The sequence below is a fragment of the Triturus cristatus genome, chromosome 8, assembly GCF_964204655.1.
Source record: "Triturus cristatus chromosome 8, aTriCri1.1, whole genome shotgun sequence".
NCBI classification, from domain to species: Eukaryota; Metazoa; Chordata; class Amphibia; order Caudata; family Salamandridae; genus Triturus; species Triturus cristatus.
The window spans coordinates 917834284-917849196 of record NC_140591.1 but is presented as its reverse complement, the minus strand read 5'-3'; the positions used below and the strand labels follow the sequence as shown (position 1 = coordinate 917849196).

General features: G+C 47.6%; 1 protein-coding gene across 2 annotated transcripts in view; it reads left to right on the top strand.

Annotated features, from left to right (window-relative positions):
* Positions 1-14913, top strand: part of GUCA1C (guanylate cyclase activator 1C) — a 659379-nt gene that overhangs the window by 609184 nt on the left and 35282 nt on the right. The window contains exon 4 of one of the 2 annotated variants that reach the window (XM_085620480.1): positions 4861-4919. In XM_085620480.1, coding sequence (XP_085476606.1) covers positions 4861-4919 — 59 coding nt within the window. Of the gene's footprint in view, positions 1-4860; positions 5458-14913 lie in introns of those variants that run through there. The other variant, XM_085620479.1, reaches the window with a different exon arrangement.

Genomic DNA, 14913 nt, shown 5'->3' with positions numbered 1-14913 from the left:
ACACAGTCAAGACTGATTTGCATATGGCTGGGTCCAAACTGGGGTGGTGTGGTGAGGAAAAGAATGATGGATTAAAGTCAGATATTTGTGACTGGGGGTGAATGTTTGCATTGTCCAGCATTCCGTCCATCAATTGCTTCTTTTGCATATGTCGCCCTAAGTGGGAAGGGTATGCCCAGACATGGGTCCCGTGCTCACTACACCACTGGATTCAAGCTAGCCTGGCTGAAGAAGGGTGATGCCCTGAAACCGGTCCCAGGATGCTTGTTTCCGGTCCAGGGAGGACCTGTCTTGGCAGTTCGGGTTGGAGTGTTCCCAAAAGGAACAGGGTCAAGACTGATTTGCATATGGCTGGGTCCAAACTGGGGTGGTGTGGTGAGGAAAAGAATTATGGATTAAACTCAGATCTTTGTGACTGGGGGTGAATGTTTGCATTGTCCAGCATTCCGTCCATCAATTGCTTCTTTTACATATGTCGCCCTAAGTGGGAAGGGTATGCCCAGACATGGGTTCCATGCTCACTACACCACTGGATCCAAGCTAGCCTGGCTAAAGAAGGGTGATGCCCTGAAACCGGTCCCAGGATGATTGTTTCCTGTCCAGGGAGGACCTGGCTTGGCAGTTCGGGCTGGACAGTTCCTATAAGGAACAGGGTCAAGACTATTTTGCATATGGCTGGGTCCAAACTGGGGTGGTGTGGTGAGCAAAACAATGATGGATTAAATCCAGATCTTTGTGACTGGGGGAGAATGTTTGCATAGTTCAGCATTCCATCCATCAATTGTTTATTTTGCATATGTCGCCCTAAGTGGGAAGGGTATGCCCAGACGTGGGTCCCGTGCTCACTACACCACTGGATTCAAGCTAGCCTTGCTGAAGAAGGGTGATGCTCTGAATCCAGTCCCAGGATGCTTGTTTCCGGTCCAGGGAGGACCTGGCTTGGCAGTTCGGGCTGGACTGTTCCCACAAGGAACAGGGTCAAGACTGATTTGCATATGGCTGGGTCCAGACTGGGGTGGTGTGGTGAGCAAAAGAATGATGGATTAAACCCAGATCTTTGTGAATGGGGGTGAATATTTGCTTTGTCCAGCATTCCGTCCATCAATTGTTTATTTTGCATATGTCGCCCTAAGTGGGAAGGGTATGCCCAGACGTGGGTCCCGTGCTCACTACACCACTGGATTCAAGCTAGCCTTGCTGAAGAAGGGTGATCCTCTGAAACCAGTCCCAGGATGCTTGTTTCCGGTCCAGGGAGGACCTGGCTTGGCAGTTCGGGCTGGACTGTTCCCACAAAGAACAGGGTCAAGACTGATTTGCATATGGCTGGGTCCAAACTGGGGTGGTGTGGTTAGGAAAAGAATGATGGATTAAACCCAGGTCTTTGTGACTGGGGGTGAATGTTTGCATTGTCCAGCATTCCGTCCATCAATTGTCTATTTTGCATATGTCGCCCTAAGTGGGAAGGGTATGCCCAGATGTGGGTCCCGTGCTCACTACACCACTGGATTCGAGCTAGCCTGGCTGAAGAAGGGTGATGCTCTGAAACCGGTCCCAGGATGCTTGTTTCCGGTCCAGGGAGGACCTGTCTTGGCAGTTCGGGCTGGAGTGTTGCCATGAGGCACAGGGTCAAGACTGATTTGCATATGGCTGGGTCCAAACTGGGGTGGTGTGGTGAGGAAAAGAATTATGGATTAAACTCAGATCTTTGTGACTGGGGGTGAATGTTTGCATTGTCCAGCATTCCGTCCATCAATTGCTTCTTTTACATATGTCGCCCTAAGTGGGAAGGGTATGCCCAGACATGGGTTCCATGCTCACTACACCACTGGATTCAAGCTAGCCTTGCTGAAGAAGGGTGATGCTCTGAATCCAGTCCCAGGATGCTTGTTTCCGGTCCAGGGAGGACCTGGCTTGGCAGTTCGGGCTGGACTGTTCCCACAAGGAACAGGGTCAAGACTGATTTGCATATGGCTGGGTCCAAACTGGGGTGGTGTGGTGAGCAAAAGAATGATGGATTAAACCCAGATCTTTGTGAATGGGGGTGAATATTTGCTTTGTCCAGCATTCCGTCCATCAATTGTTTATTTTGCATATGTCGCCCTAAGTGGGAAGGGTATGCCCAGACGTGGGTCCCGTGCTCACTACACCACTGGATTCAAGCTAGCCTTGCTGAAGAAGGGTGATGCCCTGAAACCGGTCCCAGGATGATTGTTTCCTGTCCAGGGAGGACCTGGCTTGGCAGTTCGGGCTGGACAGTTCCTATAAGGAACAGGGTCAAGACTGATTTGCATATGGCTGGGTCCAAACTGGGGTGGTGTGGTGAGCAAAACAATGATGGATTAAATCCAGATCTTTGTGACTGGGGGAGAATGTTTGCATAGTCCAGCATTCCATCCATCAATTGTTTATTTTGCATATGTCGCCCTAAGTGGGAAGGGTATGCCCAGACGTGGGTCCCGTGCTCACTACACCACTGGATTCAAGCTAGCCTTGCTGAAGAAGGGTGATGCTCTGAATCCAGTCCCAGGATGCTTGTTTCCGGTCCAGGGAGGACCTGGCTTGGCAGTTCGGGCTGGACTGTTCCCACAAGGAACAGGGTCAAGACTGATTTGCATATGGCTGGGTCCAAACTGGGGTGGTGTGGTGAGCAAAAGAATGATGGATTAAACCCAGGTCTTTGTGACTGGGGGTGAATGTTTGCATTGTCCAGCATTCCGTCCATCAATTGTCTATTTTGCATATGTCGCCCTAAGTGGGAAGGGTATGCCCAGATGTGGGTCCCGTGCTCACTACACCACTGGATTCAAGCTAGCCTGGCTGAAGAAGGGTGATGCTCTGAAACCGGTCCCAGGATGCTTGTTTCCGGTCCAGGGAGGACCTGGCTTGGCAGTTCGGGCTGGACTGCTCCCACAAGTAACACAGTCAAGACTGATTTGCATATGGCTGGGTCCAAACTGGGGTGGTGTGGTGAGGAAAAGAATGATGGATTAAACTCAGATATGTGTGACTGGGGGTGAATGTTTGCATTGTCCAGCATTCCGTCCATCAATTGCTTCTTTTGCATATATCGCCCTAAGTGGAAAGGGTATGCCCAGACATGGGTCCCGTGCTCACTACACCAGTGGATTCAAGCTAGCCTGGCTGAAGAAGGGTGATGCCCTGAAACCGGTCCCAGGATGATTGTTTCCTGTCCAGGGAGGACCTGGCTTGGGAGTTCGGGCTGGACAGTTCCTATCAGGAACAGGGTCAAGGCTGATTTGCATATGGTTGGGACCAAACTGGGGTGGTGTGGTGAGCAAAACAATGATGGATTAAACCCAGATCTTTGTGACTGGGGGAGAATGTTTGCATAGTCCAGCATTCCATCCATCAATTGTTTCTTTTGCATATGTCGCCCTAAGTGGGAAGGGTATGCCCAGATGTGGGTCCCGTGCTCACTACACCACTGGATTCAAGCTAGCCTTGCTGAAGAAGGGTGATGCTCTGAAACCGGTCCCAGGATGCTTGTTTTCGGTCCAGGGAGGACCTGGCTTTGCAGTTCGGGCTGGACTGTTCCCACAAGGAACAGGGTCAAGACTGATTTGCATATGGCTGGGTCCAAACTGGGGTGGTGTGGTGAGCAAAAGAATGATGGATTAAACCCAGATCTTTGTAACTGGGGTTGAATTTTTGCATTGCCCAACATGCCGTCCATCAATTGTTTTTTTTGCCTATGAATGTTGGAGAGTGCGGAAATGTGAGCCACAAAGGGGTAGCTACTTAAAGTCCCGTTCCAGCACAATATCTTTCCTTATGGAGACAATAGATTGTGCACGTTTTGATGATCACCATGCAAGAAATTATTTAGGGCGACGTTCTTAATAACTATGCCACAAATCCTGATTCAGTAGCAAAGAGACATTAGTTGATTAATGACTATACCAGTTGCTCATTTCATGTTTAGGAGGGAAAGTAAAGCAATCATTTCAGTTAAACGTATGTTGCGATGGCAGTTCGGGCTGGACTGTTCCCACAAGGAACAGGGTCAAGACTGATTTGCATATGGCTGGGTCCAAACTGGGGTGGTGTGGTGAGCAAAAGAATGATGGATTAAACTCAGATCTTTGTGACTGGGGGTGAATGTTTGCATTGCCTAGCATTCCGTCCATCAATTGCTTCTTTTGCACATGTCGCCCTAAGTGGGAAGTGTGTGCCCAGACGTGGGTTCCGTGCTCACTACACCACTGGATTCAAGCTAGCCTGGCTGAAGAAGGGTGATGCCCTGAAACCGGTCCCAGGATGCTTGTTTTCGGTCCAGGGAGGACCTGGCTTGGCAGTTCAGGCTGGACTGTTCCCACAAGGAACAGGGTCAAGACTGATTTGCATATGGCTGGGTCCAAACTGGGGTGGTGTGGTGAGCAAAAGAATGATGGATTAAACCCAGATCTTTGTAACTGGGGTTGAATTTTTGCATTGCCCAACATGCCGTCCATCAATTGTTTTTTTTGCCTATGAATGTTGGAGAGTGCAGAAATGTGAGCCACAAAGGGGTAGCTACTTAAAGTCCCGTTCCAGCACAATATCTTTCCTTATGGAGACAATAGATTGTGCACGTTTTGATGATCACCATGCAAGAAATTATTTAGGGTGACGTTCTTAATAACTATGCCACAAATCCTGATTCAGTAGCAAAGAGACATTAGTTGATTAATGACTATACCAGTTGCTTATTTCATGTTTAGGAGGGAAAGTAAAGCAATCATTTCAGTTAAACGTATGTTGTGATGGCATGTTTTTTTGTTAATTTACTTAAATTGTAAGTAAATGTAGAAAAAGGAATGGATTTTTATTTTGACTCAACAATCCTTTTTTACTTTTTAGGTGAACTAACTTTGGATGAATTCGTGACTGGCATAGAAAACGATTCCAGCCTTTTTGAAGTAATTTCACAAAGTTTTGACCTTTCCAATGTACTCAAAATAATACAAAATGGTAGGAGGCGAAGCGTTTGAGATTTTCAACGGTTTTCCTTGAGGAAATGAACATTTTTCATACATCATAATTTCCAAGAAGAACCTTCAACAAAAATATTTCCTTCAGGGGAAGATGCTTCTTGTCATGTTACAGTACTAATGTTCAATGCATGTGGCCTTGAGTAACAATCAAACAAACAGCAATGCAGAGAAAGCACACTGTTGTCCTATTATAACATTATTTTTTTACTGTTATGTTTTAAAAAATAACATAGAATTTAATATGTGACATAATATGACAATATTTAGTTTTGTTTTGCAATGCGACATCACTGCCAATTAAGCACACAACAATTGTACCGTAGGGTTCTAGGTTTTCAGGACGTATGATGCTATTAAAAGAATTATTCGAATGGCCTTGCATGGACATATATGGTAATTTATGTTTACATCAGAGAAAGCTGCAATAGTAACTAAACATTAGGGAGAGCCTAACAGAGCCTAACAGAGAAATGTCTTGTACTAATAAAATATATTTATATGAAATTAAATAAAAAAATGATTTTATTTTATTCTATTGACAAATTGGTATTACAAGGGACAACAATACTGAGCACAGCAGCATAATCTTTCAAGTAGCACAAACATGCACACACATCCATACGTAAATACCAATTATCCGTACATAGTAACAAGCAGATATTATAATTCTCGTAACAAAAAAAATAAAAACTGATGATCAAAGGTGACTCCATTTGGCTGTATGTGAATATGCCTTTGAAGCAATTGTGCAATACTTGTACATTATTATCTCTACTTGTCCCAGCACTTGTAATTAACAGAAATTCTAGGTTACCAGAACTGGCTTAAGTTTACATTGCGGAGTGAGGCCCTTGCATTACAACTCTCACTCCCATGCAAATACACATAGAAAAAAAATGAATTGTGGTTCCTAAAACTATTAGAGTCGTATTTACTAAAAAGTTGCTGCGCTCCTGCTCCACTGGAGTTTGGGTGTTTCCATGCCTCCACCCATTGATTTTGGCTCATTCACAGATTTACAAATACTGTTAGACCTGGGAATGTGCCAAAATGCTACCCCTCCCAAGGTGAGGTGTTCCATCCTGCACAAAAACAAACCTGCTTACAATGCAGGCACCCTTGCACTGTGCGGTGTAAGGGGGCCTGTGTTGGTGCAAGGGTGCCTGCATTGTGCGTCAGTGTAGGGAAAAGACAGGAATGTGCCATATTATGTTAAATACAGTGCATTCCTTCTTTTTATCTATCACGTAGCAAGGTTATGCTCCTCTACAGGGTCGTTGTTAACACACCACTTTAGTAGCTTCAGCTGGAGTGAGGCTCTTTCTGGGCCTCTTCTGTCTGCAATTCAGCAGACAAAAGCTGATTTATACTATAAAGAAATACAGCATTCATAGAAGGCTAAGCAGGAGCAAGGTAGAACGAAAGATGATTAAGTAAAAGAGGGAAATATGGAAGGAATATTGAATAAAAGGAAGGGTGAAAGAATGTATGAATGAGTGGGTGGTGGATGAGTGGGTGAAAGGATGAATGAATGGATAGGTGGATGAATAAGTAAAAGGATGAAAGAGTAAAATGATGGACGATGAGTGAGTGAATGCTCAAGTGGCTGGACATATGAAAGAATGGCAAAATAAAGGGATGGATGGAGTGGGTAAAAAGATGAGTGAACTGGATGGGAGAATGGATCAGCAATTAGATGAACGGATGGGTGAGTGGCAGAGTGGATAAATGTATGATGGGTGGATGGCAGGATGGATGGATGGATGGAAGAGTGCATGGATAGACAGAGAGCAGAGTGCATCAATGGATGACAAAGATGGCTGGATGGATGGATAGAAGAGAAGATGGATGGGTGCAAAGACCGAGTGAATGGATGGATGTGAATGGATGGATTGATGGCAGAGCTGATAGATGGATGGATAGATGGATGGTTGTAGGAGAGTAGGATCTGCATCACATGTTTACCCCCACTTTTTGCTGGTGTTTCACTGTTTTTCAACTTTAGTCTGGCTGGGACCCTGCTATTCAGGGCCCCAGCCTAGCTGCTTCCCCTCTAAATTGATTGCATGTACTTTAGGTACACTCCAGATTGGATCCTGAGGTACCCTTGTGAGTCCTTAGTATATGGTATACTATGCACCCAGGGAATAGGTAACTCAGAGGCCTATCAGGGACTGAAGCAGGTATTGTGGCACCCCTGGAAAGCCCTCCAAAATGACACAACAGGTCTGCTACTGCAGCCTACGTAAGGTGGTGCATGCACCCCTTACTGAGGTATAGGTTCACTATTTCTCACCTATCACTGCACATAGTAACCTATCAGTCACCCCTATGGCAGGCCTTATCAATCCTAAAGGCAGGGTGCTTGGGTATATGTGAGAAGGTGCCCAGGAATGAGCAGAGCTCCTCTGCAGCCTTCGGAATCTCTTCTCCGGGGTTGTCAGTGGTGCAGCCTGACCATATACTCTTAAGTGCATTATATCTAAAACGATTAATGCTAACTTTGGACTGACTGCACGGGAACATGTTGTGTTTGGTGTCAAACACCTTGGAATCATACCCCCACATCAGTTCTTGATGTGAGGATATGATCCCACCCTTCTAGAGGGAGAGACATGGCAGTACTGGTATACCCGGTAAATCTAATAGATCCCTGGCATCACAAAATGGATGCTACAGCCACAGACACTGGTCTGGCCTCCTGCTGCTGACCGAATCTCTGGCAGGGGAGGCATGGACAATAGGTTTCCTGTCACAGGGAGGTGTAACCACCTCCCAGACAGGCTTATGTGTATTGGGGCTCGGTGGGGGCACTCTCTAAGTGCTTTGAAGTCCTGCACTGGGGACACATATGGTGTCCCTGTGCATAGTCCAGCATCTTCCCGGCAGCAGCACTTATTTGCCAGCTCCCCATTGAAATCAACGACGCGACCCAACACCATTTGACACCTATGCACCCGGCTTCCCTAGGTATGGTAACTCGAGTATTCCGATGCTCCCAAAGAGTTTGGTCCTGACTCATTTCTAATTGTCCCTAATCTTTAAAAATCTAAACGTTACTTTTCCCATAGAAGCTAACTGGAGCTCGCGGCTGTGTTCTCACACTGCACACGGCCCCCGTGGGTCCCCTTTGTCACTACCTTGGGTGGTTCCTTGGTGTCCCAGCAATTCTACAGGCTCTAGGCCTTGTGTCTAGTTAAGTCGTGTTTCTTATACCACTATTTTAGTATATGGTTTGGCTCGCCCTTTGGGCCTGATTTATATTTGTGCTATTTTACTGTCATATTTGAAGTGTACCTTATGTGTTTTGACCTCTAGCCTCATAAAGAGACTAGCAGGGTGTGTTTCCTATGTACGACCTAGACTATCCCCCGAGGACTCTCCGAAATCTGCAGATCCCACTGAACCGATGCAGATTGGAGGAATCAAGGGACCTTTAACGAACGACGAACGGGAAAGAAGACGGAAGATGAGACTGTGCCTCTACTGCGGTAAGAGCGGGCACTTTATACGGGAATGCCGAGCAAGATCACGACTCCCGGAGAAAACCAGCAACCCAAGAATGCAAGTCTCCTCTATGCACCAGGAAGAGACATCGGAAAACTAGCACACCCGAGTCAGGAGGAGATCCCTGGACCGGGTGGGAAACAAGCAGCGATCTCCCCCGCCGTTGCTAACACCATCCAACCCGCTGTGGCGCATCTCAACGTAAGGATTACCCTCTGGATAAGCCCCGATATCCCCTTGGACATATCTGCGATGTTAGATTCGGGTGCAACAGGGAATTATATGGACCTAAATTATGCCAATACCATTGGGGTCCCACAAGAGATGAAGAAACACCCAGAAGAAGTCAAAGCCGTGGACGGTACCGCCCTGTCCTCTGGACCTGTCATATTTCAGACGACCCCTCTTCTCATGAAATTCGGTAGTGACCACTACGAATATATTTGTTTCGACCTCATTGACGCACCACACTTCAGGCTCATATTGGGTATGCCCTGGCTAACCTTGCATGATCCCGTCATTCATTGGGCCGCACGTACCGTCTCCTTGACATCCGCATACTGCCTGGAACATTGCACCAACCAAGCCCTATCTCAGACAGGGGAGGAAAAGACACAAGCGAGCCTTCTGGCCTCCGGGTGCGAGGAAACAGGGTTCTGCTGTTCCCTCACCTTACCTGACGTCTACCACGACTACCTCCAAGTGTTCGACAAACAGAAGGCCACGCGCCTCCCTCCGCATCGCACCTACGATTGTCGAATTGACCTGGTTCCCGGAGCTGCAATTCCGTGCAGTAGGGTGTACGCTCTCACGGAGCCTGAAACAAAGTATTTACAACAATATCTTGCTGACAACCTGGCCTCCGGATTCATCAGGCACTCTTCTTCACCCGCTTCATCCCCTCTTTTCTTTATACCGAAGAAGGATTGCGATGAGCTTCGTCCATGTATCGACTTCAGAGCCATAAACCGAGTCACCATTAAAAATCGTTATCCCCTGCCCTTAATACCAGTGCTATTGGACCAACTCAAGGGAGCAAGATGGTTTACTAAACTCGATTTAAGAGGAGCTTATCACCTGGTCCGCGTGAAAAAGGGGGATGAGTGGAAGACAGCCTTTAGAACCAAGTTCGGTTTATATGAGTACATGGTGATGCCGTTTGGGCTATGCAACGCCCCGGCAGCCTTTCAGTATTTCATGGACGAGGTACTTCGAGGCTTCCTGGAAACGTTTTGCGTGGTGTATATCGACGATATTTTGGTATATTCCACCACTCTAGAGGACCATGTGCAGCATGTGACAGCGGTATTGGACAGGCTACAACAACATTCCTTATTCGCAAAATTGGAAAAATGTTTGTTTCACGCAGAGGAGGTAGCCTTTCTAGGTTACATCATTAACTCCCGAGGGTTTCAGATGGATCATGGCAAGGTACAGGCGATCACAGAATGGAAGGCACCCCACAACATCAAGGCAGTACAGAGATTCCTAGGATTCGCAAATTATTACCGGCGATTCATCAAAGACTTTTCGAGAATACTCACCCCCATATCAAAGTTGCTGAGAAAGAATACTCCTTTTCGATGGGGAACCGAAGCAGAACAAGCCTTCCAGGCCCTGAAAGATAGGTTTACACAAGCTCCCATCTTAAGGCACCCGAATATACAACTCCCGTTTATTGTTGAGACGCATGCATCGCAATACGCCATTGGAGGGGTACTCTCCCAACGACATCCCGAAACAGGACAGCTCCATCCCGTGGCCTATTATTCCAAAAAGCTATCCCCTTGTGAGATTAAATATTCCGTCACTGACAAGGAGTTATTAGCAATTAAACGAGCTTGTGAGGAATGGAGACATTACCTTTTGGGCGCCCGACACACAGTCGAGATCTTCACAGACCATCGCAATCTCTTATTCCTTAAAACGGCGAAGGCTCTGATGCCCAGACAATTGCGATGGACGCTTTTTTTTGCCGATTTTGATTTCGTTATTAAATACCGCCCGGGACCTCAGCATGGGAAGGCAGATGCACTGTCCAGGGTTGAAGAAACCGAATGTAAAATTTAAACGGAAGAGAAGGAACCTCCTTTTATCCTCCCAGACAAGACGGAAACCGTCAAGACTATCGCTCAGATCACCTCGCAAGATTTCTTGGAAGACCTGAGAGTAGCCGTGGCAGAAGTAGATGCACAAGACTGGATAGCAGAATGCCCGGACAGAAGAAACAAAAAAGACAGTCTTCTGTATCACTCCCACGCTTTGTACATTCCAGACCCTCATTTACAAAAAAGAGTGCTTACTTGGACGCACGATGCGCCTTTGGGGGGTCATTTGGGTATTTACAAGACCATCTCGTGTCTAGAGAGATCCTACTGGTGGCCTACGTTGAGAAAAGACACTCATGAGTACGTGAACACCTGCTCAGTGTGCGCTCAAAGTAAGGCGAGTCACAAAAGACCTACGGGGTTCCTACGGTCTATTCCTATTCCCCCTCGACCTTGGTACACCATCTCGATGGATTTCATCGTCGAAATGCCACCCTGCGAAGGATATACCGTAATACTGGTACTGGTGGATCATCTGACAAAGATGGGGCATTTCGTCCCTTTGAAAAAACTCCCTACTTCTGCAGAGCTAGCTCTTGTTTTTCTTCAGCACATTGTCAGGGCACATGGAATTCCTAGTGTTATAATTACGGACAGGGGATCCCAGTTCACATCCAGGTTCTGGAAAGCTCTCTGTGAATCACTCGCTATCGACGCGCGAACATCTACGAGCTTCCATCCACAAACCGATGGAAAAACAGAACGCTTAAACCAGACCCTTGAATAATACTTGCGATGTTTCACATTACAGAATCCCATACATTGGTTTCCCTTACTATGGATGGCAGAATTCGCGTATAATAACGCTGAGCATTCCACGTTGGGCTGTTCACCGTTCTTTTGCCTTTACGGACACCATCCCAACATGCTCCCTTTTGACTGGCCCGTGCACTCCAAGCTTCCCAGCATCCAGGAACATCATGCTCACCTCCGAGCAGTATTGATAGATGCCAAAAACAGTTTGGCTTCAGCTCAGGCAGCGCACAAAAAATGGGCCGACCGGAGAAGGGAGGAGGAACCAAAGTATAAAGTGGGCAACAAGGTATGGCTATCTACACGTAATCTCCAGCTAAAAGGGGTAGATAAATTGAAGCCCAGATACATAGGACCCTATAGCATAGAGAAAGTCGTGAACCCTGTAGCCATGAGATTGTCCCTTCCCATCGCTTGGCACATACACCCCGTATTCCACGTGTCATTGTTACGACCCTGCCCTGTCAGCATGAGACTCCCAGACAGACCGCAACCCGTAGATGTAGATGGTCAGGAAGAATACGAAGTGCAGGAACTGCTGGACTCTAGAATAGTGAGAGGGCGGGTCCAGTATTTAGTGGATTGGAAAGGCTTTGGGGTGGAGGACAGGACCTGGGAACCGGCACACAATCTCCATTGCCCCGACTTGGTGGACTCATTCCATAGGGCGCATCCTGGGAAGCCGGGTCGACCGCCGGGACGGCGGTCCTCGAGAGGGGGTTCTGTCGCGATCACGCGAACACCGGCCATGAACTACAGTACCCAGAACACCCTGGGACAGGCCGGAAGGACTCGTGTCATCAAGGTACGCATCTCCAGATCCATAAAGGACCGCCTCCACTAAGAGGAGGCGCTTGACAATCTTGCCCCCAGTTCCGGATTGCTTCCGCAACGAACGCAGCCGCGAGCGCCGTGTGCGCACTCACCCCTGACTTCCCCGACGCGGAGAAACCGTACACCCATTATCGAGAGACCGCCAAACACAGAAGAAGCCGTGCTGGGCGTCAACGGCTTTCCGAGACAGCATACAGAGAAAGGTAACCCGTATTGGTATTGCCAGTGCCCCTGAGGTCCTGGAACGCTCCCGCTGTGCAGGAACAGTGGAGAAGCGCATGTTTTTACAGCGCCTGTTTGCTCCTTGTGGTACGGAGCGTGAATGCTGTGAAAGAACAGCTGTTGAGCGCTTGTAGGGAGGAGCGACTTATCTCCTCAGTACTTGGGTGCCCCCGCTGTGAAGGAACAGCGGAAAGCACCTCAATTGTTTTCATTGCAGACTGGGAACCCTAGATGCTAGAAGGGGGACAAGACGCAGGATTGTAGGGGGCCGGAGAGCCCTCCCTTGTCTTCCTTTCGGGCATTTCCCCAACGGCGTACTTATCATCACATTGCTGGGGTGGGATACTACCCTTTCCGAAAAGGCCGCAAGTGTGAGGTCGGTTGAGGCTGGACACCAACGGGGGAGCCGAACCCTTGCACCAAGCGGAAGTCTACTGCCTACTGACTGGAGGAACATCCTCCCTGAGAACAGTGAGTTCCAGATAGTAGGGTTAGGGTGGGGGAAATTCCCATTAACGACAGTGCCTTACTTGCTCTCTGTTTTCTTGTCCATAGTATCCTGTGCAAGACCCCGCCTCGAACTCATCCCTGATCTACAGACCATACAGTCAGTTGACCTGCCTACGACTCCTGCCGTCCTCTTTTGTTCCCCCCTTTCTCCCCGCCGCTTTCCCGCACTGCTCTGGTTTTCTTCCAGTGGAGGGTGTCAGCGGAGGGGAGAAGAAGGGGGATACTCACCTCACACATCGTTCCTGCTGGCTGGCTCAGGTTAGTGGGTTGTGTATACTGCTGACATTCTGACGCATCCACGACACCGAGTGACCCGTGGGCCGCCATTTTGTGTTTGTTCTCAAGGTCCCTTCGCGATCCTTGGTCTGTCGACTGGTGGGTCCCTGAGAGGGCAACTTTGATTTTCCTTGGGCTTCTCTGGTTGCTCCAGGCGTGCCCTGACTCCCAACAAAGTGGTGAGTCCCTCAGACCTTGCTGGTCTGCACCAAAGCATCTTTCTCCTTTCTGCGTGGGTTGCTGTTGTCAAGGCTTGTTGTGTCCAATCTCGGCACTAACACTGCAGCACTCAACATCCTTTGTGGGACAGCTCGAATCCAGATCCTGGTTGTCCTTGATGCCTCCTGGTCCTCATGGCTGAAGAGTCAAGCTTCACCTTCTATACCTGAAATCACCCGAAATCCGGTGGGCATCCACCTACCGTCTTCCTGGTCACTGGTATGTGACCCAGACTCTGTCCCCTCTGCTTTCAGGTTCTTCTCAACTTCTCAACTTCGATCCAGGCTTGGATCTCTTCGGACACTTCGCATCTTCCCGGCAGCAGCACTTCTTTGTCGGCTCCCATTGAAATCGATGACGCGACCCGACACCATTTGACACCTATGCACCCGGCTTTCCTGGGTAAGGTAACTCGAGTACTCCGGTGCTCCTATGGGTGTTGACCCTAGAACTTCCTAAGTTCCAAAAGGTTTGGTCCTGACTGGTTTCTAAGTGTCCCTAATCTTTAAAAATCTAACCGTGACTTTTCCTATAGAAGCTAATGGGAGCTCGTGGCTGTGTTCTCACACTGCACACAGCCCCCGTGGGTCCTCTGTGTCACTACCTTGGGTGGTTCCTTGGGGTCCCAGTGATTCTACAGGCTCTAGACCTTGTGTCTAGTTAAGTTGTGGTTCTTATACCACTATTTTAGTATATGGTTTGGCTCGCCCTTTGGGCCTGATTTATATTTGTGCTATTTTACTGTCATATTTGAAGTGTACCTTATGTGTTTTGACCTCTAGCCTCATAAAGAGACTAGCAGGGTGTGTTTAGAAATAAATACATATATTTTATATATATACGTGGTGTGGTTGTCTTTCATTTAGCCATTCAAGAGATTATAGACTGGTAAAACATGCTGCTTTACATTCCTTCAAGACTTAGCCTGAAGGCTGCTCTCCATAGCTACCACTAGGATAGCTTTCTATAAAGGTTGTCTTTAACCTATCATCAATAAGGGGTTATTTGTACTGTTACAGGGTGCCCACTATAATTAGTGGACAGCATATTCCAGGCCAACTTCTCACAATTGTTGGATGAAATAATTAAAGGATGTGTTGCCCTGGAAATAGTAAAATCCGATGCGAGAACCCTATTTGCTTGCGGAGTCGCCAAGTTTTTAGGCTGTGCCTGGATTATCAGGCATAGAGCCATACAAAGGGCGACCTAATCTAACCTCACAAGTTCCATGAGCAATACAGCTGAGCCTAAGATGAGGACCAATGCAAAGCTATGTATTGCCCTTCCCACATAGTACATCAAATATTCTCATTTTTCCGTAAGGTTTTACTGCTTTTTATCCAAAATGAAATATTTTAGTCATGATGAAATGTTTTTACATTCTTACCATTTTTAGGTCTCGCCTACGCAGCGCGCATGTGCTGCATAGGGGGGACCTCTTGAAAACGATCAACTTTTGTCCCCAAAAACATGCACGCGTTGCATTGCTT